Raw genomic sequence first — 27,747 nt, forward strand, 5'->3', positions numbered from 1 at the left:
TGATTAAACCATTGGAAATCTTATTCCAAGCAAGGCAACAAAAAGAGTGTTGCATCGTAGCTACTACTGTATGAGGAAGATTGATTGTGTGAAATCAGAAGTAGCAGTAAAATAAATAATTTCTGAGTAGTAGGAGACATAGAACTAATGGAAGAGAAATGTTTCTCTAGTCCTGCCAGAAAAGACTTTCTTTTAGCTGTCTGCCCCTAAGTAGCAAAACGCCACCGTGAGAGTCCAAAACAATGATGGACAGCTTGACACATGGACAGGGTCGCTGTGTGTGGTTCTCTGTGGCACTCGTCTGCACACTGCCTCTGAGCACTGAGCTGACTGGGCTCCCGTATCTCTTCATGGTTTCTATCTACACCCAGAGTATAAGGCCCAAGGCTACTTCCCTGGCTGCGTACTTGGCAGTGGTGGAAAACTCCAAGCGAGGCGCTCAGGGCTTTGGTCTCCAGCTGGTTGAGCAGGTCTTGAAGAGGGAAACAAAAGATAGACTAACAGTGCAATTTTGAAAGAGAACAAAGTTGGAAAATTTTGCACTATCTGGTTTCAAGGCTTATTATGAAGCTACAGTAATCAAGACGGTGTGTTTTGGCATACAAATAGACACACAGATCAATGAAATAAAATAGAGAGTGCAGAAATACTCCCACACATACATGGTTGAATGATTTTCAACAAAAGTCCAGACTTTTCAATTCCAAATTCCAAGTATTTCAATGGGAAAAGAATAGTCTTTTCAACAAAGGGTGATGGAATAAATGGATATTCATATGAAATAAAATGAACCTTGGCCCTTACCTACTACCATATACAAAAAATAACCTTAAATGAGTCAAAAGGACCCAAGATAAGAACTAAAACTGTAAAACTCCCACAAGAAAACATAGAAAGTCTTATCATTGGGCAGAGATTTCTTAGATAGGACTTGAAAGATATAAACCATATATCTTATAAAATATATAAAAAGAAAATAAATAGAACTTTACCATAATTTAAAACTTCTGCTAATTTAAAGTCTCACCAATAAGAAAATTAAAAAGCAAGCTACAGACTGGGAGAAAATATGTGCAAAACATAGATCTGAATATGTTATACCCACAGCGTATAAAGAATTCTTACCACTCCAAGACTGCAAAGACCCAATAGAAAATAAGATTTGAAAAGACACTGTGCCATAAAAGACATATGAATGGCAAACATCAATAGTTATTTGGGAAATGCAAATTAAAACCACAGAGATATCACTAAACACAAACTAGAATGGTTAAAATTTAAAAGATGATAACACCAAGTGCAAGCAAGAATACAGAGCAACTGGAATTCTTATACATTGCTGGTGGGGATGTGAAATGGTACAGCTCCTTGGAAAGCGGTTGGCAATTTCTGGTAGAGTTAAATATACAATTACCATACATCCTAGCAACTTCACTGCTAGGTGTTTACCTAGGAGAAATAAAAACATATGTCCTGTAAAAAAGACTTGTACATAAATGTTTATATAATTTACATTCATAATAGCCAAAATCCAGAAATAACTCAAGTGTCCTTTAATCGGTGAATGGATAAACAAATTGTGGTATATCCATATAATGGCATACCATTCAACAAAGAAGAAAAACAAACTGTTGATTCAAACAACAATATTAATGAATTCCAAAAGCATTCTGCTAAGTGACAGAAGCAGACGTCAAAGATTACATATCAGGCTTCCCTGGTGGCGCAGTGGTTAGGAATCTGCCTGCCAATGCAAGGGACACGGGTTCGAGCCCTGGTCCGGGAAGATCCCACATGCTGCGGAGCAACTAAGCCTGTGCGCCACAACCACTGAGCCTGTGCTCTGGAGCCCGTGAGCCACAACTACTGAAGCCTCCACGTCTAGAGCCCATGCTCCACAACAAGAGAAGCCACCGCAATGAGAAGCCTGTGCACCCCAACGAAGAGTAGCCCCCACTCGCTGCAACTAGAGAAAAGCCCATGCGCAGCAACGAAGACCCAATGCAGCCCAAAATTAATTAATTAATTAGTTTTTTTAAAAAAGATTACATATCATATGATTATATTTACATGAAATTCCAGGAAAAATACCATAGCAACAGAAAGCAAATCAGTGGTTTCCAAGGGCCTGGCAAAGGGGAAGGGGACTGACTGCAAAGGGGCACAAAAGAACTTTTGGGGGTGACGGACATGTGCTATACCTTAATAATAATGGTAGTTATATGGCTGCCTATCTCAAAAGCCATTAAATTGTAGACTTGAAATTGAGGGGTTTATTGAATATAAATTATATCTGAATAAGGTTTATTTTTTTAAATGATTAAAAAGGAAATACAAAAGAAAATTAAGAGATTAAATCAGAGGTTCATCATCTTCAGAGGATATTCATAGTAGGATTTCTAAAATGAAAGAACAAAGAAACAGAAGCGGGGGGGGGGGGAAATCAAAGAAATAACATAAAACAAATTCCAGAACTGAAGAATATGGGTACTGAATGCTTAGCATAAAAAATGAAAACAGTGCCTAAATCAATGTGCATCTATGTTAAATTTCAGAATATCAGAATAAACAGAGGGTCCTAAAAGCTTTTGGGAAAGGGAGGGTGGGGAAGTTACACACATAGAAGCAGGAATGAGAATGGCTTAGCACTTTTCACACTGGGATTAGGAGACAGAAGACAAATGAAAAGTGCTATTTCCAACATGTAATGCTATATCATTTTTATCAATTAAGCATGAGAATAAAGGCAGTTCTAAACATTTAAGACATGAAAAGTTCCTCCATGCATTCTTCCTTATAACCCATCAGAAAATTCATTCCATCAAAACTAAGGCCTAAACTAATAGTAAGATAGGGGTTTCAGAAACAGGACATCCAATACTGAGAAGGAAACGAGATTGCCAGGATACTGCTGAAGGAAAGCTTCAAGTTGATGGCTGTGCAGCAGGCCGGGAGATCCAAAAGTCCGCTTTGGACGAGAAGGGGTCCGGTGAGGTGGGAGGGGGCTTTATGAAGAATGCCTCCAAGACAACTAATGTCCCCAAGGGGAAAAAAAATGGTCCAATGGAAGAACTGATACGCACTTCCATGATGATAGGGATTTACCACCATGGAAAAGGGTTTGGTAATGAGTGAGCAGTGGTCAGTTTTAAAGTTCAGGGAAAACAAAGAATAGTTCAAGAAAGGAAACATAGTCAGAATACACTAAGAGGCTCATTTCAGGAATAATATTCGCATGGTAATTAAAATAAAAGTTCAGAATAGTGTTTGTTTTTTTAATTATAACATTACTGGGAGGAATGGAGACAGGAAGTAGAAGGTGGAGGCGGAGGATGTCAACAGACAGACAAGATCCAAAACGGAAAAAATGCCGGTATCTTAGACATACATAAATAGAAGAAAGAGCTAAAAGTTTTAAAGATAAATGCCTCTGTGGAGTGGAAATTACGTATGTAAAGGGTCAGAAAGTGGTCTACATTTTTTTATATTGAGCCTTGTACTTCTACCTGGTTCTTAAAAACTATTTATACATGTATAATTTTAATTAAAAAATTAAAATGCAAGGGGAAGGATTTGTCATCCAAAGAAGTAAAACTTCTGAGCCGGACCACCTGCCAGTGCAGGCCCACCTCTGGCGCTAGTTCCTTTCGCCCGGCAGAAACCAGCGGGCACGGCTGCATGCGGTGCCTGCAGTGTCTGCAAGTCGGCAGTCACTGTGGATGGACCCCATTCCCACCCCACTCAAGGCCGCTCAAGGTTTAAGTCCGTTCCATCAAGACATTCCACATTCTTCCTATCAGTCAGCTTAAGCCCATCTGGTGACCCCCGTCAAGGTCTACATTATAATTACGCCTGGTGGGCTGCCAATCAAGCGACCTTCCCTGTGAACCTCCAGAAGGAAGAGAGCATCACCCTGAACTCCCATAAGGCCATCCTATACCATAACGTCTGGAAGGGTGAGAGGGGGAGCGTAAGTTCTGTGAAACGCAGGACAGAGTTCACCGTGCACACTGGTGCGTACTAATGGGTGAACAGGGCGAAAGTCAGGAAAGGCACAGAACCACCAGACTAGAGCTTTCCGCTGGCCCCGGTCATTCTTCACGTAATTACTTGATCTTTTTGACTGAGAATGTCCACTGCCTAATCGTCCTGTGTCTAAATGTGACTGTAAAAGAGTTCCCGATATCATACAGATGATGTGGAACTGGGGTTCCCGATCAAGACAGCAGAGCGGGAAGATCCTGCGCTCCCCTGCTCGCACAGACACACCAGAACTAAAACTACACGTAGAGCGATTATCTCTGAGAAAGGCCTGGAGGCTAGGGGGACAGGTGTTCTACAACGAAGAGTATAAATAAGAAAAGACCGCTTCAAGACGGGTGGGAGGGGCAGAGATGCGGTCTAGTCAGAACCCACCCCCAGCCCCCGTGTGGCGACCCCCAAGTGTGAGGGACGTCACAGCCATGGGGGTCCCCCCGGAGAGCAAGGGGTCCAAGCCCGGGTCGAGCTCCCGAGCCCAGGGAAATCGCCCCAGGAAACAAGCCCTCCCCACGCCTGGCTTTTTTTTTTCTTTTTTTTTTTTATTAGTTTCTGCTTTATAACAAAGTGAATCAGTCATACATATACATCTGTTCCCACATCCCTTCCCTCATGCATCTCCCTCCCTCCCACCCTCCCCATCCCACCCCTCCGGGCGGTCACAAAGCACCGAGCTGATCTCCCTGTGCTCTGCGGCTGCTTCCCACTATCTATCTACCTTATGTTTGGCAGTGTATATATGTCCATGCCTCTGGCTTTTAACAGCAGAGTTGACACCCAGGAGAAGCCAGGCTCCGCTCTTGCGGCGCTGGTCCATGTCCCGGCACCTGGGCGGCAGCTTGAAAAGCGCTGGGTTCAGCACGGAGAGTCCCTGACGGAAGGTGCCTTCAGTGGGGCCGGATGGGGAGCATCGCCTCCGGGGGGCCGCGAGACGTAGCCGGTGCTCCGGGCCAAGCTCTGGGCCTCGAGCCTCACAGCCTCTCTCGCCAGAGCCTCTCCGCCGTCCCACGAGGCGGCTCCTCACGGGGCCCCATTTTACGGATGAGGAAACCGACAAATCGAGCGCCGCCCGCGTGGACCCCGGCGTCAACACCCCAGGCTAAACCTTGAAAATGGGACACGGGTTGCGTATCACTGAAAGGTGAAGAGGTAAGACGTCTGACAGCTTCATGTGAGCGCGACCACTACCCGCCGGGCCAACAGCTCGCTCACTGAGCTTCCGCTCGACGTAGGGGCCCGTCTGCGCTTTGCTCCCACTCTCCCCAGGCTTTCCTTGGCGCCGGCTCCGAGGATCCTTGACAGCCGGCGTTCCCCGTCAGAGCCCCTCCATTTGCGAACTTAGACTCCTTGCTGACAGCGCCTTTCCTTTCATTCCGAATACTTCTATACCTCCGGGCTTTAAGACCTGGGGCTGCCTGCACAACTGGGTCCTCAGCTCTTTGAAGCGGCAGCAAACAGCCCCCCCACCTCCGCCCGCCCGTCCCGGGCCTGAGGTGCTGCGGGTGCTCCCGCGAGCCCGGGAAGCCTCCCCCCGAGGGGGCCTGAGCTCCCGGCCGCACGGGGCACAGCTGCCATCTAGTGGGCGCAAGCAGGAACTGCATCAGCCCGCCCTGGGGACATTCCCCTGAACGCAGCAGGCTAGCGCCCCTTCCTCTGCCGCAAGCACTTATCTCGAAGGCGGGCAGGTCTGGGCAATATTCTTAAATTTCCTCTAATGTCTCATTTGGTCTTCTAAAGTTCACAGCGTTTCAAGGTTTTTTTTAAATGTAAGCCTTGTGGAAAAAAATCCTTTGAATGTTTAAAAGAAAAAAAACATTTTCACGTTCTTTTAAAGATGACTGGAATATTGCTTCAAAAAATATAAGAAACTTAGTTCTTCCCTCAGCATCTTTACATATCTTTCTACATGTGTGGATTCGAAGTTAATAAAGAAAGAGCGCTCAAAAGCACTTCTTATCCATTCAACACACATTTACTAGGTGCTTACCACATCCCAAGTAATACGCTAGATCTGGGATATCAACATGAGTAAGACCTGGTTCCAAAGCTCAGACAGAATTCAGTGCCTCCGAACATGTTCATTTTAGACAAGTACATTACACAGTCGTGCATTACCCTTTCATGTCTGTCACTCCCAGTTTCTTCTTCCCAATATCGCCTGGCTCTCCTAGGACATCATTTGATGTAGTATTACTAAAAACCATATGCTACATGCCACATTTTCCTAAAAACTCCTCGTTGTTGTGAGTGATTTCCCCAATCTCCTTGGTACATCTAAATATCACTCCTTCCAAATTAAAAAGAAGAATAATTTCCTTGTCTCTCTGCTCTGGGGAGAGTGCTAATAATTTTTAAAACATCGTACTCCTTCTTCCTCACGTGAGAAGAATAAAAATGTAGTAAAAGTAGCATTGACTTTCAAGCACAAAGGGACTGGGTTCAAGTCCTGACACATGTACTGTGCACCACTGACAAAAGTACTTTACCTCCCTGCTTCTGGGTTCTCTCATCTATAAAAAGGGAGCAACAAAGCTAAACTCACAGCGTCTTTATGAGGAAGGGTTACAGATAATAAATCCGTAAGATTACCATAGCCCCTGGTATACAGTTAGCACAACTTTAGTGTTAATTCTCCTCCCCTTTCTATCACAGGAATACCTGGGAGATACTGCAGGTTCGGTTCTAGACCACTGTAATGAAGTGAATGTCACAATAAAGGAAGTCATACAAATTTTTTTGTTTCCCTGTACACGTAAAAGTTATGTTTACACCATACCCTAGCATTACATCTTTAAAAACTAATATACATGCCATAATTTTAAAATACAAAGCAAAAAACTTGCAACAGTAATATCAAAGATCGCTAATCACAAATCAACAAATATTAATAATGAAAACGTTTGAAACACTGCAAGAATTACCTAAATATGACAGAGACACAAAGGGAACAGGTGGAAATGTTGGGAAAATGTGCCCGACACACTTGTTCGACACAAGGTTGCCACCAACCTTCAACCTGTAAAAAAAGCAGTATCTGCAAAGTGCAGTAAAGCTAAGTGCATGCGTATCTCCACAGTTTTAGCCCCTTTATTTCACCAAAATTTCTCATTGCTCATTACAGAAGCTTACATAACTTCCATATTTCAATTAGAAGAGTGCATCACAATGTAGAAAAGTCATACTCTATGTAGAGGTAGACTTCCTCTGGTTAAATAAATAGCAACTCATAATTTTTTATGAATTTATGACTCATGCTGAACTGAAACCAAAGGTATTCCTTATATAGGTAATTACTTTTACTTCCCCAATGCCAAATTTATGTTATTTTAGCACCTCCATGTGTGGCTCCAAAAACATTAATTTTTCTATATTGAGTCAGTTCCAGACAAGAGACATAAATTTCCACGTTTTATAAGACTTGTTTCTATACCATCAAATAGTCATGAAGAACAAGGAACCCTAAAAGATACCCTGGTTAAGCCCCAGGCAAAAATAACAAGTATTCAAGAGACAATTTATGGTTCTTAGTCTAATCAAATTTATTTATCCTTCTAAGCAACATGTTTTTATTTATATCTAATTAAATATTTTATTAATGCAGGTGGACACAGAAAGAAATCTGTCAAGTTCCTCTCCACAGCAGTTCTTTTTCAATTTTGAGAACTCTGGGTGAAGTCACCCTTCTCTTTTCTTTTCCAAGTTAAATCATTCCAGTTCCTTTCATTTTTCTTCACAGAGCATGCCTTACACTTTTCCGTTTTTTTCTGACCTATCTGAATTTCTTGACATTTTACTAATGTTTAAGAGATCATTAATTTCTAGGCAAAGTACTGGAGAGCCAGCTTAGTAGTACAGCATCTTTTTCTAGTCATGAGGAAAAACAGTGAATCCTCTCCCATGGAAATGCTTGTAAGTACATTAGACAGATGTTCTGAGGAAACTAGATTCAACACATTTGGCACACACACACAAAAAAACTTATGAGATTGTTGTTGAGATCTTACAATCATACTTTTATCAAATCAGCAGTTAAAATTAATAAATGAAGTAATTTGAGGCTATGTCTATTCCATTAATTCACCAATATCTTCAATACACATTTTGCACTAAGCTGACAACATAACAAAAAGAGGGGGATATAATTCCTGTCCTCAGGGCATTTATGATGTCTTAGGAGAAAAATAACAGAAACAAGAAATTATACATGATCAAGAAAAAAACACACAGAAACTTCAAAAATAACAGAATAGAAACTGAGTCTGTAATTGCTGAAAAAATGAAGAACACAGAAATGATGAAAGTCAAATTGGATAATCCAGTGGCAAGATTTCTAGGGTAAGCTCATTTTGAAGAAGTGGCAAATTCCTAGAGGTTATCTAATCCACATCCATCCCATGTGCTTCATCTTTCTCATGAAGAAAGGCCGTGTTGATATCGAAATGAGAGATCTCGTTCATCACGGCTTTCAAGATCAGTTCAATTTAATTAGTTTTCCTCTTCCCAAATGAAAAGATTTTCATCTTCAAAAATATAAAATATTTTTAATGTGCTTCTGCTGCTGATATCTAAGGATGCCTCAACTTGGCAAAATAGGCAGGCTTGGCCAAGCATTTCAAAGGAGCAATGATAGTTATTTTCTCTTACTACTTGGTTGAGATTTGTTCTTGAGTTCTGGAATCTGTTATTTACAATGTTGTTATTCCCATCAACTACTTCAAAGATTTCATTTGTCTGATTTCCGGGGTCTTGTATATTTGAATTCACATGACCCACAACTAGCAACAATGCGTGCAAGAAATTCTTTAAATATGATTGAAACTTATTTAAATTATTTTCTTCCTCTAAGCCCAAGAAGTTAATTCTTTTTAATTTTCTCCTTTTATCCATCAAGTCAAATGTGCTATTAAAATAAAGCCAATCAAATGTACTGCCAATGGCATTATCAATAAATGCTTTTCTACTACTTGCTTTATTGTTTTTATCTCTGAACATGTTTTTGTTTGACTGTAGTAAACATGGGTGTATTTTCATCCATAATTGGAGACTCAAAGAATTTTCAATATCAGAATCTTTGCAATATGCAAATCCTCGGTGTTCCTCATTTACAGGCTGGTTAATAACAGTTAGTATTGGGCAATGTTGACCACAAATATTATAGAGTTTATCCAAAGAGTCACCTTCCTGAAGTGCACCGTGAATTACATTATTACCAGGCAATGGTTGGTTTTTAATAGTATCATCAGAGACAGGATGAACTTTGTTATCAGCAGATGTGAAGACATGAGTGACAGATGTGCATACTCTCTCTGACCTATGATTACACTTCTCTTCTGCATGGTGGTTTGGTATTCTCTCCTGAGAACAAGTTTTATTTTGAACATCCAGCAAATCCTCACGAAAAGGCTCAGAGTCGCTACAATGAGGCATGTTAAAATAATTGCATCTCAGTTCAGGAGGTTGAGTCAGTTCCTCCAATTCTGAAGAGGAGAGTTCAGCCATGTTTGGGCCTGAGGCCCAATTTCCAAAATGTGAATACGGTACCTCACTGCTGTTATTATCAAGTAGAGTATCCACTGATGTGGTGTCTGCATTGCCACACATGCCAGAATTTTCAAGAGATGATACTCTTAGCAAATGATTTTCTTTCAGGAGCCACTTGCCCTTGTCAATCAGTACCCCCTCTTCCATGTCTCTGAGAATTCTGTTATGACCATTTTGTTCAGTACCATGTTCTACAATGTCTTCCCCATGGTAACTGGCCCTCACATTATTAAAATCACATTTATCTCGCCTTTCCTCCTGAAATTTCTGCAACACAGTTGAATTACTAGATACCTGTTCAGAAGAGCCAAATGACTGACCTTCAGAATCATAAAGACCTACTTTCCCAGCACCCCGAAATTCCATAGAATCATAAGGACAAACCTGAGATGTGTGTGTAGACCCAGAAAAAAAAGATGGTTTCATAATCTCTGCTTTACCATAAAGTTTTTCTATCGTCCTTTTAACAAATCCTTTATCATATTCTTTCTCTTGGGCCATCTCCTCACCACCATCACTGGATGTTTTATATGACTGTTCATTCTCACTGTCTTGTCTATAATCTGACCAACCAGAAGTCCCTGACCTTTTGAAGTCATTTTTAAAATTAAGGAGAGACTCTGCAAAACTTCCAGTTTCCATGCTTTCCACCATCTTTTTTACTCTCATTTCAGTTTCTCCTTCAATGAGCTGCTTTTCAGTATTTTGCTTAGAATCATAGCAAAATACTAAAGATGGTGGTGTTGCCAGCCTCCTACTGATTGTCTCACAAATGACACCATTCCTTCCTTCTTCTTCTGTAATGTTCCTGCTAGAGACTTTGATCAATTCCAAATTTTTACTAGCCTCTAACTCCTTTTGGATCAATTCTTCAGTAGCTTGCTCTCCTGAATTTATCTTTGTATTAAAGGTATCAGTGTTCTGGTTTTCTAATTCTTCAGAAGATTCCAATTCTGAAATGTTTCTTTCACTTGATGTCATGCTGTTGGTTATTGAGCCTGGTTCTTCAGAAGTCTTTGAGTCTTCCTTATCAAAAGATGTATATGCATTTTTATCCTGAAATTTCTTTAATGAACAGTTTTCAAATTCATCTAGAGAACTACGTTTCCTATGAAGTTCTGGTTCAGTTGCATCTTGGAAAAAGCCACCGTGGCTTAAATTACTGACATTTTGGTGTGACACCAATATACTAAAGCCATGTTTACACCCAGGGTCTGCCAAAATATTTAGGTCTTTCTGAACTTCACCAACTCTTTCTAACTCTTTGGTCAATTCCAAATTATCAGTATATGTGTTTTCTTTGGAATTTAAAAAGTCACTGGTATTGCAGACTTTGATGGGAATGTAGGCCTGATCAACTGCGCAAGCCATCTCACAGATACGGTTTTCCTCATAAGCGCAAGCCTTATGAGAAGACAGAGTGTCAGTAAGTGAAGAGACCTCTCCTAGGAAACAAGCCTTATTCATGGAGGTCTGATCCGTGGTACAGCCATCACTGGGGAAAGAATCATCACTGAGGTTCCAAGTCTCTTTTGGAGGATAAGTCTTATTCACAGTGCACATCTCACATGGAGAGCAAGTCACGTCTGAAACACAGACTTCAGAGACACTGTCCTCACTGGCAGAACAGCCTCCATCTAAAGAGACTTTCTGTGTTTTCTCATTTTCAATGCATTTAGGAACTATCTGAATGTTGGGTGTAGAACAATTTGCAGAAAGATCTATTGGAACCATGTCCTGTTCTTTCTCAGTGAGTCCAAAGTGATTTGTGGTTGATTCCACTAAACTGGCAACAGCAGACTTCAAGTCATCTGCTTCCTCTGTGACAGCAACGTGCTTCAGAACCTCCAACAACGCAAGTATTTCTGAAGTTCTGCTGGTAGTCTTGTGAGCATCACCTCGACAGAAGCTATTCATACCTCCCTTTAGGTTTAGCACCAGGAGCCAAGCTAGAAGAACATTAGTGGATGAATTATATATCGGAGAAGGAAAGGGAATATCTGCAAGTGAACCTGGCATTTGAACAACTCCATTCTGAGTCTTGTGACTACTAGGAACGAAAGCTTGCAGTTGGCGAAGCAACCAGACTGGTAACAGGTGTTTTGGAGTGTCCTCTTCCATAAGATCTACTTGAATGGCAGCCTCTACACTTTGCCCTTTTGTACCTAGGTTTATGTCTTTGTAAACAAGGCTTACCTCTTGTCCTGACTTTTCAGCAGATACCTGACTTTTAGTATTAGCATCATCAATAGCTGACTGTGACAAAGTATGATATTCATGGATGGAAAGCAAGTAAGCATCCTTCAGAGATTCAACCTGGCTCCCATAGAGATCTTTGGTAAGTTCTTCACTGTTATCTTTGTCAAAACACGTACCGACCTCTTTCCCTAGATTATCTCCTGTCAAACTGGCATTTTCAGTTATATGTTTATTACCTTCCAGGACAAAATTATTTCCTTTTCCAGAACTTTTGTGGGAATGATTTCTTGGAAAACAACTGTTATAACCCACCACACTCCTTTCCTTTGTGCATATTGGAGCTGACTGTCTAGGTTGCAAAGCTGAATCTGAACTTATATTCTGCAACCATCTCTGTACATAATTTTGAACTGAATGATGGGTAAGAGCCTCAGGAAAAACAGCCTTTTTCAAAGAAGCTAAGGAATTTGCCCTGGTTGTGACATGTTGTTTACTTAGAATAGTATCTGATTTCAACCTATCCCCTTTTTGTTTTTTCTGGCTTCTTAAAGTTATGTGTGAATTATTAACTTTTGAAACTAAACTCTTCTTTGACGTTCCTCTCAAATACCAAGATGCTATTTCTGCTTGAGCCTGTGGACCACAAAAAGCATTGGGTTTCTGCTCAAGAAAGTTAAACATGTGAAATAAATTTTGATTTTCAAAAGTATTTTTGCAATATCTGAATTCATTATGGGAAAACACTTTTTCTCCTTGACCAATTTCTCCTTTTGTAGGTCCTCCTAAGTTTACTTTGTTTAGTGGTCTGGATTTTCTTTTGGCTAAAAGTCCCTGAACCTTAGGATTATGAATAGTATTTAATTTATTTCTAGGGAGATTCCTGGAATTCACAGCATTATTACTTTTGGAAGAAAAATAATTTGATTCAATTACCATATCACTTGCATGGAGGTCTTTCTCACAAAGTATCTCTCCTTTAAGGGGACTACGTGAATCTTGCAGTATGGTTTCCTGTGCAACTCTACCTCTTGTGTTTATTCTTTTACTCTTCCTGGGGATTCCTTTCCTTGCAATCTCCCCACCCTGATGCTTGGAATTTATCACATGCTGCTGAGATTTCATCTTCTTTTTGCTGGCAACAGACGATGAAATCTGCTTTTCGTTTTCTGGAAGTTTTGTTAAACCACACTGAGAAAACTCACTAATTAGTTTGTCAATTCTTGTGGTGACAGTAGAGGATCCTACTGAAGCTGGGGTCTCTGAAATAGTTTTGTCAGTTCCAGAGTTGTTACCTGAAGAATGAGTTGCATCTGCTAAAAAAGGACTGGATCTATCACTGGTGTTACCATAAGTCCTTAAATTCTTGACACTAGTTTTGTTGTCTGCTGTTACACTATCACCTATGCCTTCCTCCACAACTGAGTTTTCTGATGTAGTCTGTGGCAAGCCATTATTATGGGACGTCTCTAATATCTTCTGACTTGTAATTTCTATAACACCAGCACTTAGTGCATTCGATTTGAGCAGTCTGCTTTCCTTTTTTCTTTCTGAAGATGACTCTACCTGCTCATTATCATCAACTTGAACAAGTACTGGTCTGTTGGATACTGAGGACATTTTACTGCAAGAATGTGTGAACATGTGATACTCGGATTTGTTTTCCCCATCTTTCCTTTCTTCACTATAGGAAAACTGCCCAATCATTTTCTCTTGCACTTCAGTTTCAGATACTAAGGTCATACTCCCTATCACAGATTTCTTTTGTCTGACTCTCCTTGGTCCAGGTGTAGGGGGCCTATAAAAATGATGTTTCACTTGATCCTGAGTTCCCAGGGTGGCATTTGTGTCCATAGCAGCATTCTCCCAACTAGCAGAATTGCAAGTTTCAGTATCCTGATCTCTCATTGGACTATTGATCTCCTCTGCCAAACTGCCCTCTTGATTATTGCCTTTCTCCAGAGGTGAGACATCGGCAGACAATGAACATGCTGTAATCTTTAAACCAGATGATCCATCCTCTGTTCTTCCTGGGAAACTGCTTATCTCACTCTTTTCATCATTATTAGAAAGATCAGCTCTACAGACAGTGGTTGTCCATTTTATGGTTTCCTCCTCTTTTATCTTGAATCGAACTTTCATCTCAACTGTCATAGTACCATCTTGATTAAAAATAATTGATTTCTCAACATCATCTTCAGAAGGATATATCAATAAATTCTGAGAATCATTTTTTTCTAAGGCCAAGTAATTTTCAGAAGCAAAAGAAAGGTCTGAGTAGCAATCATTACTCTGCATTTTGTCAGAAGAAACAGAATAAATTTGAGACCTTGGGCTTGAAGGTACATGTGTGCTCACTTTCAAGATTTTAAAAGTAACAGATGCCCCACATCAAAATATAATGTGGAAGACAGAGAAGTTATAAATATCCAATAGAAGAGGCAGCAAAGAAAGAAAACAAAAAATAATTAGTATGAAAAATAATATATTTTCTAAATTGCATAGTAAGATGTTGTTAATAAGTTTCTCACCTCTATATATTCATGGGTCAATTTAGTTCACTGTAATATCTGGTACATTTCTACAAACTACTCTTTAAAAGAGAACTTATAACTCTACTTCAATGAGGAAATTCACAGAATTTTAATCTTATCGAGTTTAATAAGGCAATTTTAAAAAGGAAAGTATAAAGTAGAAATTGCTAAGGATTCTAGCAAAAATAGATTTTTGTGGGATTTGGTTTTGTTGTTTTATTCTGTTCACCAGTACTGAAATTGGGGTTTAATCAAGTGCTGCTTACCTATTCATATAAGCAAGTAATAATTTACGGTGGTATTCATTTTCCTACCTGTGTATATCGAAGGGAGATATCTATACCATTATGAAAGTAAAAACATTTTTAGAATATATTTTAAAGGCTAGGTTAATCTAGTAATAATTATTAATTTAGCATTCATTTTGTATAATCAGTGCATTTAATTTAATATCAGTCACAAAAGAGAACAGAGCTAGTCAAAGACCCAGATATCTAGGTATTTTTTTTAACGTGTACCTCTAGAGATAACCTTGGAACTCATGCTTTCTAAACTCAGTCAAATTAGTAGTTTGTATAGATGTGCACATGCTTACCATCAATTAAATACTTTAGTTTCAAAGTATAAGCCTAGAGATACTTCCTCTTATTTTTAGTATACGTTCACCAAAATTATAAATGAAAATGTCTCACTCATCATTTTTTAAAGTAAAACTTAACAAAGCCCTCAGATTCCCTGAAGCCATTAAAAATCATGCTCAGAAACCCACATCAGACAGAAGACAATAAAATCATTTTGATGAAATGACCAAGGTGAACTAGCACTACCCTGCACATAAGATATTGGGCAGCTGATGCCTATGAAACATACACATGAACAATTGGCTATTTAGTATATCCATGAAATAACTAAAGAACAACACTAAGGAATAGTTGAGTCTGCCTAGTTTAGCAATAAGTAAAGGAATTAACACCACTTAAAATGTGTATCATTCCATGTTTACATAAAATAAAAATTAAAAAGGAAGTGTAAATGGCAATCAACACGTTCGCCTGGAGCTAAAATACTGAGCACTGTAAATAATGAGATTAGCTCTGCCTGAAAAAGGGAATTTACAGCCTATCCCACACTCTTGGGTGTCAAGAGGCACTCCTCCCCTATCCAAAGGATAACATCTCATTGGACGGCATTTCCTAAGGAACTATCAACCCAGAGTACTGTTAACCAGCATGAACTGGCTATATGAACCTTTCTTTTTTAATAAATAAAAAGTGGATTTAAGGGCCTGTGATTTTTACTGGAATAACTTCAGAAAGTAGAGCATGTATGTAGTTAGAGGTTTCTTTTTTTTTTTTTTGATCACACAGTGCGGCATGTAGGATCTTAGTTCCCTGGACAGGGTTTGAACCCGTGCCCTCTTCTGCAGTGTAAGTGTGGAGTCCTAGCCACTGGACAGCCAGGGAATTTCCAGAGATTTTTTTTAAATACGTCGATCAAATAACCTGAGCTCAGCTATCATCTGCATGGTATTATTTAGAGAAAACTCTGCAACTACCAGAGAGTCACTTAGACATATTCCATGGAATTTAGGATTCCTCTCTAAATCAATGGTGGCACTTCGATCTTTTATCTAGGTATTAGATGCAAAAACAAAAACAGAAAACAAACCAAAAAAAACCTCATCAATTTAAACAGATATATCATTGACTGATTGACTTCAAAAAAATCTTTTTAAAAAAATTATCAGATGATCTCTACGACTCTCTCCAGGTACAAATATAACAAATTTCAGTTTAGAAGGTTTTGGTCCTCTCCTTTTCTGTGATGAAGGAAATCGGTCATTTAAGATGAATTTTTGTTGTTGTTGAGGTTAAAAAAAAAACAACTCAGGGCTAAAAATAAGGGCTATATATTTAAGTGACTTACTCTTTCTGCTATCTGACCTAGCATTTCCCTTGGGGTACACACGGTGAGAGATTATCCCCGGTACTCTAGCAGGAAGCAAGTACTTTTGGATGTCATAATTTCCTGGTTTAAATGGCTCCCTTCCTGCTGCCACCACAGCTCCAGAGCTCAGGATCACAGCCTGGAGACTGGGAACCTAGGGGGGAAAAATCAAAGAGTTATGGTCCTGACATAAGCAGCACGAAGTTTTGTTCTTTCCATACGGTGAGTTTATAACTTATTAACTCAATAGCCTCCTGGGTTTGAAAGTAATAATCACCCACCACTCGCTGGGCACCAAATGACGTAAACAAAATACGGAAGAACCAAGGGGGAGAGGGAAGGGGGTGTTAGACCAACACCCGTCTTCAGCCCACAGCTGGCACAGGCCGACCGGTCTTCTGCCATCATAACCAAAGAAACCTTTCAAGGGTACACAGTACTGCCCCTGTCCTCCCCACCCAAGCATCCAGCTGGGAAAGGGCCTGACGGACACACCAGGACCGGGAAAGTGACACACAAGTCACAGGAAAAGGCTTTCTGTACCCAACAGAATGTCACTCTTGGCCACGCCTTTTCAAGAAATATCGTCTAGACAGATTCTGTGCCAACACATTCTATAACGCGAGACTCAGGGAACGGAGCATGCGAGGAAAAAAAAAAGAGGCCCACGGGGCCCACGCCTCGTTGCATTGACCCGGAAACGAAGAACAGCCACGGTGGGGTCGAGGAGCAGGGAGCACGCACAGACGCACGCATACGCACAGGCGCGGGAAAAGCCTTTCTTCCCCGGGGCCGCCATCACGTCCCTCACGATGCTCACCTTCCTTCCGTCCGTGGCGTAGAGCTTGGTCACCGGGCGCTGCATGACCTCCGTCAGGTGCTGCAGAAAGACCTCGAAGCTCTGCATGACCCTCCTGCTCAGGAGAACTGCGCGCCTCGTCTTCGGGTCGCCATTCCTGAAGACCACTAGCCGCCGCGGCGCGCGCAGCATGCCGGGAGCGGCGGGAGCGGCGGAAGCAGAGGAAGCGGCGGCGGCGCGTGCGCGCTGCGCGTGCGCGCTGAGGGCCCGGCTGCTGAGCCAGGGAAGCGGGCGCCGGCGGGCCTTTTCCAGGTCCACCGGCTGCATCTTCTTGCCGTGGGAGCACAGGTACGACTGGCCGTCCTCCAGCTCCTCCAGGCGCGTGATGCTGTGCCTTCCTCGGGGGGTGCTGATGTTCCTCACCCCGAAGGGTAGGGGCACCTTCCCCGACAAGTTATCCAGCAGAGCATCCAATGTCTTGAAAGAACGAGGGTTCAGCACCACCCGGACACCGCCAAACTGCGGGTCTCCACTCTTGTAGAAGCTGATCCTTTTGGCCACGACAGGCTGAGTGACGCCCAACTGGCGCGGAGAAGGAGCCTGACTTTCAGAAGAAATCCGACGAATCGTGGAAAAACTGGTGGAAGGAGTTTCACTCATTTTGGTTGAGACCTGGAGAGGGAAGGAAATTATTCACCTTCACACCGTGAAGATTAGGTGCTAATGCTAAAGCCAGCTACCGATAGCTGTTCCTCGAATTTCATTCATTCATTCATTCATTCATTCATTATACCTACCTATTTTGAAAGATAACTTTCGGGGCTTAAAATAAGACATAAAAGCAGCAGTTAAGTAAGGGTATTTATAATTGAAATATTAAAAACAACCTAAAGACACTAATAAGGGCCTAGGTAGATAAATCATGATTTATACACCCATGGAAAACTATGAGCCATTGAACATGGCTTTATTTATTGGCATAGAAAAATGGTCATGACCTATTTATTACTAAGTGAAAAAGCAGCTTATAGGATACACATGCTATGCCATTGCCAATGTGTACAATATTTATTATACTAGAAGGAGAAAGTCTAAAGTATATACAGCCCATTGTTGATGGTGGTTATCTCTGATGGCAGAGCTATGGATAATGTTTGTGTTTTTTATACATTGCCAAATTTTGTGAATCTTTAAAATGAGCAGGTATTATTGAACAGTTAAAAAAAATCAGAAACCATCATCCAATGAGAAAAGAGAGTTTTGCAACTGATCGATTTAGTTCTGCATGTCCTGGCAGTTAAAGAAAAGGGAGAAAACAGGAAATGTTTATAAAGTTCAAATTGTCTGTTGGATGGAATCAAATGAACTCATCTAGAGGAAATTGGCTCCTGACATTAAATTCTAGAAGGAATGTATCATATGTATCCTTACATAAGGGCCATGTTAAGGTAGTGTAAGACGTTTCCATTACAGATAGTAGAACATTCAGGTAAATTATCTCACACATTACTAATCTTACTTTGGGAAACGCTGCATTAAACAAATATTTTTAGAATGAATGACATTACTATGGGCTGCTTAAAATGGTGCAATCTGGTTACTACTCCCCATAGTGGTTCTAAAGTGAGCACTTCAGGGGGGGGAATTTAAGAGCCATTTTCACCAATCACTGAGGTTTTTCTGTCTTCCACTTTCCAAGTGAAGCCAGAGTCTGACTGACAACTGAGCAGCTTGTGGGAGGGTTTATCTGATGCTGGGCTTGTTTTTCACTGGTGGCATAGTGTGGCTATTTTCTGTTGTTTTAAATCAATGTAATTATTGGTGTCTTTTGACAGAGTAAGAATGCCCTGCAGCCTTGAAGACAAACTGAACAAACTAAATAAATATGATCAGTATTACAGAGATGAACAAGGCATGTCTGTCATTATAAATCAGCTATAAATCTGGCCCAAATCACCTAGTTAAGTGTTTGCAAGCTGTTTTCTAAGACTCTTCATTTATCTCCAGTACGATTTACAAATCTCATTTATATGTAACGTAGGAAAATGCATTCAAAGATCAGCCTAGAAATTAGATGTGTCTCCCCTTCTCCCTTCCCAAGCAGCTTAAAGTAATGATACCACTTAAGACACTAAAGGCAGCTGTGGCAGGCATGCACGGGAGGAGCCGGGGAATCCAGGTTTGCAGTGGAGTCAGCAAAACCTCAATCTCCCCCCATCCTCAGCTGGCAAACTGTGCCACGCCCTGAATCTCCAGGCCCTCACCAACTGTGAAAGGGATGAATTCCTTCAGTATTTAAACAAAAGACTTCAGAATTCTTTGCCTCTAACTACTTTTTAGGTTGGTTTACTTAGTATTTATTTGAAAGTATTTTACATGAATAATGTTTGAGACACATTTTTCACTTAATTTTGGAAATTATATTTATCTAAATGGAAGTGCGTAGTGAGGTTTTTAGTTCCAGTAGTTTTCTGCCTGGATCTCACTATTTGGAGAGCTGTTGACCTGGTCGGCATGTTGAGAACACAGTTATGTGAGCCGATATGCTAAGGGTTTTGTTTGGGGGGTTTTGTTGGTTTTGATTTCTTCGTTTTGGGCTAAAATAAGAGAAAGGAGATTTTGAGCTGGGACCAGAAAGGAGACCATGGAAGATAGGGTCAACTGGACGGAAGAAATGGCCCCCATTGTCCTTATCCCACTGCTACCCAGTCCTGATCATTGGTTTTGAACCTGATGCATGAAGGGAAGAAGCTAAAGTTACCACATTCTGGGAAGATGCCATATGCCCAGCAGTGGAGGAGCATTTACAGAGCAAGTACTTGCAGCAGGGTAGTTGCCAGGCACCTTGAGGAGGAAGCTGTAGCAAAAGCAAAGTGAAAATACAAGTTCCTCTTGCCCTAGTTGCATGTAAGAGGATCTCTGGGAACTCCTAGGAGTCACCGGGGGAAGTTTTGGAGAGGGTTGAGATTTTGCATACATGTGGGTACGGTTTAAGAGCCTATGGTGAGGTGGGCACTGCACAGAGCATAGAGAAGAGTCAGTGTTACGGGTGAATAAAAGGATCTCTGTGCATACAGTGCGCAGTATCGTCACTGGGGAACAGAGCGCAAAGTTGATTCGTTCCAGAGGGAGTGTTTCAGCCTTCGCCTTGACATCATCATATGTATGTCCTACAGTGTCCATGGGAAAATCACAAATTAATTCAGTAGCACAACTGAGGAAGAGTCACGGTACCATGAAAACATCAAGGAGAGATGCTGAGGGTGGGAAGAGGTGGCGGTCTCCAGAGGAAGAGCTGTGTACATCTGAGATGCCAGAGGCACAGAGTGGGGGGATGCCCTCCAGGAAGAAGGCAGGGATTAGCGCAGCTTCTGCCAGTGCACGCGAGCAGACCAGCGACGCGGTCAGTCAGCCTCCACAGTAGGGTGTCCGCTTTTGTGAAACAGAGCTACCAGCCTCCACAACTTTTAGCTACCCTGTCTTAGTTGTGCACCTTTCATAATCAGCTTTAAAGACTAATCGGAATTATTTGGATGGAAAAAATTTTAATGTTCCTTTACATACATTTTAGATAACAAGGTTTATTCTTTGCCCTCTGAAATCGGATAAGGCAGTAGGATACTTAGGGGCTATGTAGGGAACAAAAAAAAAAACTGAGTTCTTAAAGTGGTCTAATTCTTCTCCCAGCAGGTTATGCCGAGGGAGGAGAAGGGGAGGTGGACAGAGGGAAAAGAGGAAGCTAGGATCTTAAGGCTCTCTACTTTCCTCACCACTGACTGCCCTAGAGGTAGCAAAGGACCCAGTTAACAGTCTCTTGCCTCCAGCCCAAATTATATTGAAATCTTCTAATGGCCTGACGATATCTTCCCCACTTCTCTGCAAGCTCTTCATTGCCTACAGTCAGACCACGGGCCTGTCATGGATACTTGCATTGCTTTTTAACATAAAGCGGATTTTTTTTTAACACCCTTGGTTTCACTAGGTTCAACCACTGTTATGCTGATCCGTGCCTTCATTGGTCTGAATCATCAGTGCTGCTCAGAGCTAAATAGTTGCCTCTACCAAGAGGGCTGTACCTTCTCTCCACTACTCACTTGACAAAACAGATGACGGATTCACAAGATGCAGGTGCATCATGTCCTAATTATATTTTTAATTTACTTTTCTAGCATGTAGTAGGAATTCAAGCAATTCAGAAAGAAAAATGAAGTAGAAAACAAAACATAAGAGAGGTATATTCATAATGTTCTATAGCAGTTCAGATCTGATGCTGCAAGAAAAAGTAGTTCATCTCACAGGTCATAACGCTGTGGGGCGGCCTTGGGGGTGAGGGTCCAGAAGAGAATTACACGGCAGCCACAGCACTGCTGAAGCACAAGCAGCTTTCTCCTTACAGTATTGCGCAGGTCGCTCTAAAGAGTTAATAGAGCTTTTATAATCAGAAGAAAACAAAACTTTACCCATATTTTAATACACTCGGATTGCTTGATTTCCTGATACTGAAGTTCCCTCCTACTTTAATATCAGCATATTGTAAAGGTTTCTTGCATATTTGGGTAAAGATAACATTAGCAGTGTTTAAATAGTTTTTCTAATGGTTACATACAGAACACAAACATGTAGGCTAGATATGTAAAGTAAAGTCCAACTGGCTAAAACAGATTATTTTCAAAATAAAGATTTTAAATAGTTTTGTACTTACCAGAACTTGAAACTTCCCTTATAAAGGAAAAGATGGGTTAAGTTGTTTGAAAAATTCCCATAAATGTTACCGGATATGTAACCTGCTTGTTTTGTGCAAGGAAACTAATGTCTTTGGATGTATTCTTAGTGCATCCACTCAGGGATTGAGTACAGCCAATTAATTTAATCCGAGGTGATGCTAATCACCAGACAGAATTCACCTTAAGGGGACCATAGCCAGAAACAAGCCAGTTCCCAGCATGCTCCGCACTTCTCAAACCTTCCTAATTAGTTGCCCTTGCATTGCACCTTACTTACCTAGTATCATTCTCAGGAGAAAATACTTCACCAATTCATAAGCATTTCCCTCCCAGACAGCCTTAAGTCCTCATTTATTTTTATTAAAGAGAAAATGTTGTTACGCTGCTAAAAATGACATTTTGTCATTCTTTGATAAGCAAGTCTGAGTCAGTATTTACTCATGGTAGTCATTAAAAAGAAAAGGACCTAAGCCGTTTGCTTTTGTTTTGTTTTGTTTTGTTGCTTTACTTTTAAAACTCTAGGTTTTTTTTTAATTGGAGTATAATTGCTTTACAAAGTTGTGTTAGTTTCTGCTGTACAATGAACTGAATCAGCTATATGTATGCTTATATCCCCTCCCTCTTGGGCCTCCCTCCCCCCCTCAATCCCACCCATCTAGGTCATCACAGAGCACCAAGCTGAGCTCCCTGTACTATACAGCAGGTTCCCACTAGCTATCTATTTTACACATGGTAGTGTATTTATGTCAAATCTAATCTCCCAATTCATCCCACCCTCCTCTTCCCCACCACCATGTCCACACATCCATTCTCTACATCTGCGTTTCTATTCCTGTCCTGCAAATAGGTTCATCTGTACCATTTGTTTAGATTCCACATATATGCATTAATATATATTAGTTTTTCTCTTTCTGATTTACTTCACTCTGTATGACAGACTCTAGATCCATCCACATCTCTACAAATGACCCAATTTCGTTCCTTTTTATTGCTGAGTAATATTCCACTGTGTGTGTGTGTGTGTACACGCACACACACACACACACACACACACACACCCCACTTCAGACTATATTACAAAGCTACAGTTATCAAGACAGTATGGTACTGGCACAAAAACAGAAATATAGATCAATGGTACAGTATAGAAAGCTCAGAGATAAACCCATGTACCTATGGTCACCTAATCTATGACAAAGGAGGCAAGAATATACAGTCTCTTCAATAAGACACTGGACATCTACATGTAAAAGAATGAAATTAGAATACTACCTAACAGGACTTCCCTGGTGGCGCAGTGATTAAGAATCCACCTGCCAATGCAGGGGACATGGGTTTGAGCCCGGGCCCGGGAAGGTCCCATATGCCACAGAGCAACTAAGCCTGTGTGCCACAACTACTGAGCCTGCTTTCTAGAGCCCATTAGCCACAACTACTGAAGCCCGTGCACCTAGAGCCTGTGCTCTGCAACAAGAGAAGCCACCACAATGACAAGCCCCCACACAGCAACGAAGAGTAGCCCCCACTTGCCACAACTAGAGAAAGCCAGGGCATAGCAACGAAGGCCCAATGCGGCCAAAAATAAATAACTTTATAAAAATAAAAAAAAGAATACTACATAACACCATACACAAAAATAAGCTCAAAATGGATTAAAGACCTAAATGTAAGACCGGACACTATGAAACTCTTAGAGGAAAACATAGGAAAAACACTCTTTGACATAAATCACAGCAAGATCTTTTATGACCCACCTCCTAGAGTAATGAAAATAAAAACAAAAATAAGCAAATGGGACCTACTTAAACTTTAAAGCTTTTGCACAGCAAAGGAAACCATAAACAAAAGACAAAAAGACAACCCTCAGAATGGGAGAAAATATTTGCAAATGAAGCAACGGACAAAGGATTAATCTCCAAAATATACAATCAGCCTTTGTTTTTAATGTAAGCACTCTTGCTTATTATGGTATCAATGTAGTTCTATGAAAATGGCTGTAAATGTAACAATTTGGCTACTCAGCATACCGGGACACATGAGAGAGGCACCACCGAGAAGTGATGTGACACTTCTGCACACACAGCTCTCCCACCACTCTGCTTAATCATCATGGGGTTTGAACGTGTTTCAGGGCTTTGTCCCACATGCAGTCCCCAGATGACACGCACTGCCTCTGATGGCTACCTGTAGCCTAATCTGATTTGAAGATACCTCACCTAATCAGATTTACCAGGCTTCCCGCCTCAGCTCTGAACCGCAAAGACAAGGTCCTCTGGGAAAGAAGGACCAGGTTCACGCTTGTGCTGCCAGGCATTGCCTCCAAACAGATCACAAAAGGAAAAAGATGATAAAGCTGCACGGTTTGCCTTGTAAGTGCTGCCTTTGTAACAAGTGACCAATTAAAAAGTAAAACGAGTAAGAAAGGGAGGGAGGGAAGAAGGGAGGGAGGGCAGAGAGAGAGAGGCACTGAGTGAAGGAAGGAAAGACAGAGGGAAGGAAGGGAGGGGGGTAGAAAAGAGAAACAGTAGTGTTTAACTTGATACAGACCTCCATTTATAACCATCACCACCACACAAAGACAGGGCAATTGCGTCATTTAAAAAAATGCATGTTTACAGGGTAGCAATAGGCATGAATGGCATTATTACCAGCTCAAAATTGAAGTGTCAATTTTAAAAGTTTGGAGTTAGATATAATCTGCTCCTAAATAGCTAAGGACTAATGAATCCTATAATCCACGTCGGATAAACCATTCACATCCATTGGTTCTATTTCAACAATGAAGGACTTTCAACTAAAGAAATTCCTTTGGGGCATTTCTAGAAAAAGTAAAATTTCATACATATAAGTCAGCATGAAGGGGCCCTCCCTTTCCAAGCATCCCCCCTAACACACGTTCCACTCCCATGACTCCAGTCAGGAACAGGGACCAGTACACTGGTTGCCCAATCATGCCACCATGCTGTCTTCCCAGCATCCCTTGTCTCTGGCAGATGCCACTGTAGGAAGTCTAAACCACTGCTTCTCAAGCTTGATCATACACACAGATCACCTGGGGATATCTGTCCCATTCTGTCTGGTCACCACTGACCAAGCAGCCAGGCCGCGGGGAGCCAGTGCACCGAGGTTAAGCATGTGTGCTCTAAAGTCAGACCTCAGTTGAAATCCTGTCTCTTCCTTCCAGGCCATTCACTTAATTTCTCCGTGACTGTTTCCCTGGCTGTAAAATAGCGGGAAACACCCACCTTCTAGGCTCATTGTAAAGACTAAAATATATATTACATGGTAGGCCAAGTGCCTAATGTCCTAATGTGTTCAATAAATGTAAATTTTTATTTTGCCATGTCAGTATTCTTTTAAAACACTTCCATTGTTCTCACATCCTTTAGTAAGTACTCCCACACCCTACTATACCACACCGTTTGTGGTCTGACTCCAGCTTACTCTTCCAATTTCATCTCATGTGTCTTACTCAACAGTTTGAATCACTTGACAGTTCTTAAATGTGGCTCCACACTTCTGCACACATTGTATCTTTTACTGGGTATGCCTTCTCTAGCCCTAACCCCCTGCCCTACATTACCGTCCACCTTTCCATCCCTTCCTTCAATACTCAGCTCATCTCGGGAACGTTTCTTCCACCCTTGCCTTCGCACTATGCAAGCATGCTCTGCTGAGTAGATTCCCTCCACTGTGCTCACTTGCCTGCATAAATATATACTCTCTCTCACACTTGTCACCACACTGCCGTTGGTGGCTTCTTAGTTAATACGCTCATTAAGCACCATAAGTGTAACCAATTTATTCCCTCAGAATGTCTAGAAACAGCTCAGTGCCTCGTACACAGCAGACACCCGATAAGTATCTGCGAAAGGAATGATCCTCTGCTTGGCTTTAATGCAGCGTGTTATAGAGACATATATGCCTGAAGAACCCTGCCTCATTTTAACTGCTAGAATTGACCTCTCTAGGCAGATCCAAGGAGCCCAGGGAAGGGCTCAGATTTCCTCAGGAAGCATAATCATTTGGAGCAGTTAGTATGGAACATGCCCTTTGTCATTCCCATCCAGCCCACATGGAACTCTGTGTAAGGTCCATTCTGATGAAGTTAAATTACTAGATGTTAAACCTGGATGGTCTCTACCTTGGAAACAATTCCCCACACTACTGATCTCCTGGATTTTGAAACGGGCATCTGTCATAGTTCAGGCTGCTGTAACAATACCATGAAGTGGGTGGTTTAAACAACAGACATCATTTCTCACAGTTCTGGAGGCTGGAGAGTCCAAGATCAAAGCGTCAGTCAATGTGGTTCCTGGTGAACCTTCACTTTGGCATATCTGAATTGCAGCATCACTCCTCTTGTGCTCTGGGGCCATTATTAAGTAAAATAAGGGTCAGCTGAACACAAGCACTGTGATACCACGACTGCTGATCTGATAACCAAGCAACTGCTAAATGACTAATGGGTGGGACACACAGGACAGAGGGATGATTCAGGTCTCAGATGGGATGGAGCTGACAGTGTGAGATTTCATCACATTACTCAGAATGGTGCACAATTCATAACTTATGGATTCTTTATCTCTGGAATCTGAACAACAGAAAAAAATAGATTTTTTTATAATTAACAGAGCCTCAGGGACCTCTAGGACTATAACAGAAGAGCTAACATTTGGGTCATCAAGAGTTGCAGAAGAATAAAAACAAAAATAAGAAAATCCCACAAGGACTCAGAGGCAAAAAATATACAAATCAATGTTCACTGCAAAGTAAAGGAGCTGTTACAGTGGAGGATTACTGGACTGAATGTCAATATTATGACATAGTATGAGTGTGTTTCGTGTTTGGTAATTGCAGTCATTTTTGCTTTTGTTGTGGTCATCCATTTACAATTCTTGGTGTCAGTTTATTTATCTCCTGTAAAAATAAAATACAGTGTGTGTGTGTATGAAAAAAAAAAGAGTTGCAGAAGAAAAAGAGAAAGTAGGTGGAGCTGAAAAAAAAATATTCCCAGAAATAACAGCTGAAAATTTCCCATATCTTACAACAGAAAAACTGTGATACAAGAAGCTGATTGAATCCCAAAGACAATAAACTCAAAGAAATTCATGCCAAGATGCATCATAATCAAACTTCAGGAAGCTAAAGACAAAGAAAAAAATTTGAAAGCAACTAGAGATGACATATACATACAAGACAAAAACTATTTGAATGACAGCAGATTTCTCATCAGAAACTACAGAGGCCAGAAGGAAGTTATAACCATTTGTCAAGTACTAAAATGAAAGCTGTGTCAACTAGAGTTCTATACCCAGTGAAAATATCCTTGAGGAATGAAGAGTAACCCAAACATGCTCAGATGAAGGAAAGCTAAGAGAATTTGCCACCAGCAGACTTACTCTGAAAGAATTTATTAAGAAAGTTAACTAATAAAAAGGAAATTATGAAAAGAGGAATCTTGGAATGTCAGGAAGGAAGAAAGAACAACGGAAAGACCATAAATGTGAATAAATACAATAGACTTGCCTTTTCTGGAATTTTCTAAATTTTATTTGACAGTTGAGGCAAAAGGCATAATACTGTCTTACATGGTTCTTGATGTATGTAAAGGAACTATTAAAGATAAATGGGGGAGGTTAAGGGGAGCTAAGTTTTCTACACTTAAACTGGCAAAATGTCTACATCAGTAAACTGATAATTATGTATGTACAGTGTAATACCTAGAGCTACCACCAACATACACAAAGAGATATGCTCAAAAACAATATAGAAAAAGCAAAATAAAACTCTAAAAACCATTCATGTATCCCACAGGAAGGCATGAAAGAGAAAACAGGGAAATGAAAAAACAAAGAGAACAAAAAATAAAAAATAATATGGCAGATTTAAGCCCTAAGATATCAATAATTAGATTGAAGGTAAGTGGCCTCACATACTGTATGATTTTGTTTATACAACATTTTTT

The 27,747-nt window shown here is 40.9% G+C and overlaps 1 protein-coding gene across 1 annotated transcript; it reads right to left on the reverse strand.

The window, feature by feature from the left end:
* Positions 1–7,607: 7,607 nt before the first annotated feature.
* RP1 (RP1 axonemal microtubule associated) lies at positions 7,608–17,745 on the reverse strand. Its single transcript, XM_082601716.1, has 3 exons — positions 17,077–17,745; positions 16,236–16,410; positions 7,608–14,132 (listed from the first exon to the last, which is right to left on the reverse strand). The coding sequence occupies exons 1-3, from the start codon at positions 17,713–17,715 to the stop codon at positions 8,524–8,526; spliced, it is 6,423 nt and encodes a 2,140-aa protein (XP_082457842.1). The 5' UTR covers positions 17,716–17,745; the 3' UTR covers positions 7,608–8,523.
* Between the last annotated feature and the right edge of the window lie 10,002 nt (positions 17,746–27,747).

This window comes from Mesoplodon mirus (assembly GCF_964341445.2).
Source record: "Mesoplodon mirus genome assembly, chromosome: 16".
Classification (NCBI taxonomy): domain Eukaryota; kingdom Metazoa; phylum Chordata; class Mammalia; order Artiodactyla; family Ziphiidae; genus Mesoplodon; species Mesoplodon mirus.

What these genes read in the sequence shown, in the direction of transcription:
- RP1 (XM_082601716.1), bottom strand. Translation starts at nt 17,715, where the DNA reads ATGAGTGAAACTCCTTCCACCAGTTTTTCCACGATTCGTCGGATTTCT. An exon ending in ACGCCACGGACGGAAGGAAG is followed by an intron (nt 16,411 to 17,076) that starts GTGAGCATCGTG and finishes TTTCCCCCCTAG; the next exon opens with GTTCCCAGTCTCCAGGCTGT. An exon ending in TAGGTCAGATAGCAGAAAGA is followed by an intron (nt 14,133 to 16,235) that starts GTAAGTCACTTA and finishes AAATCTTGAAAG; the next exon opens with TGAGCACACATGTACCTTCA.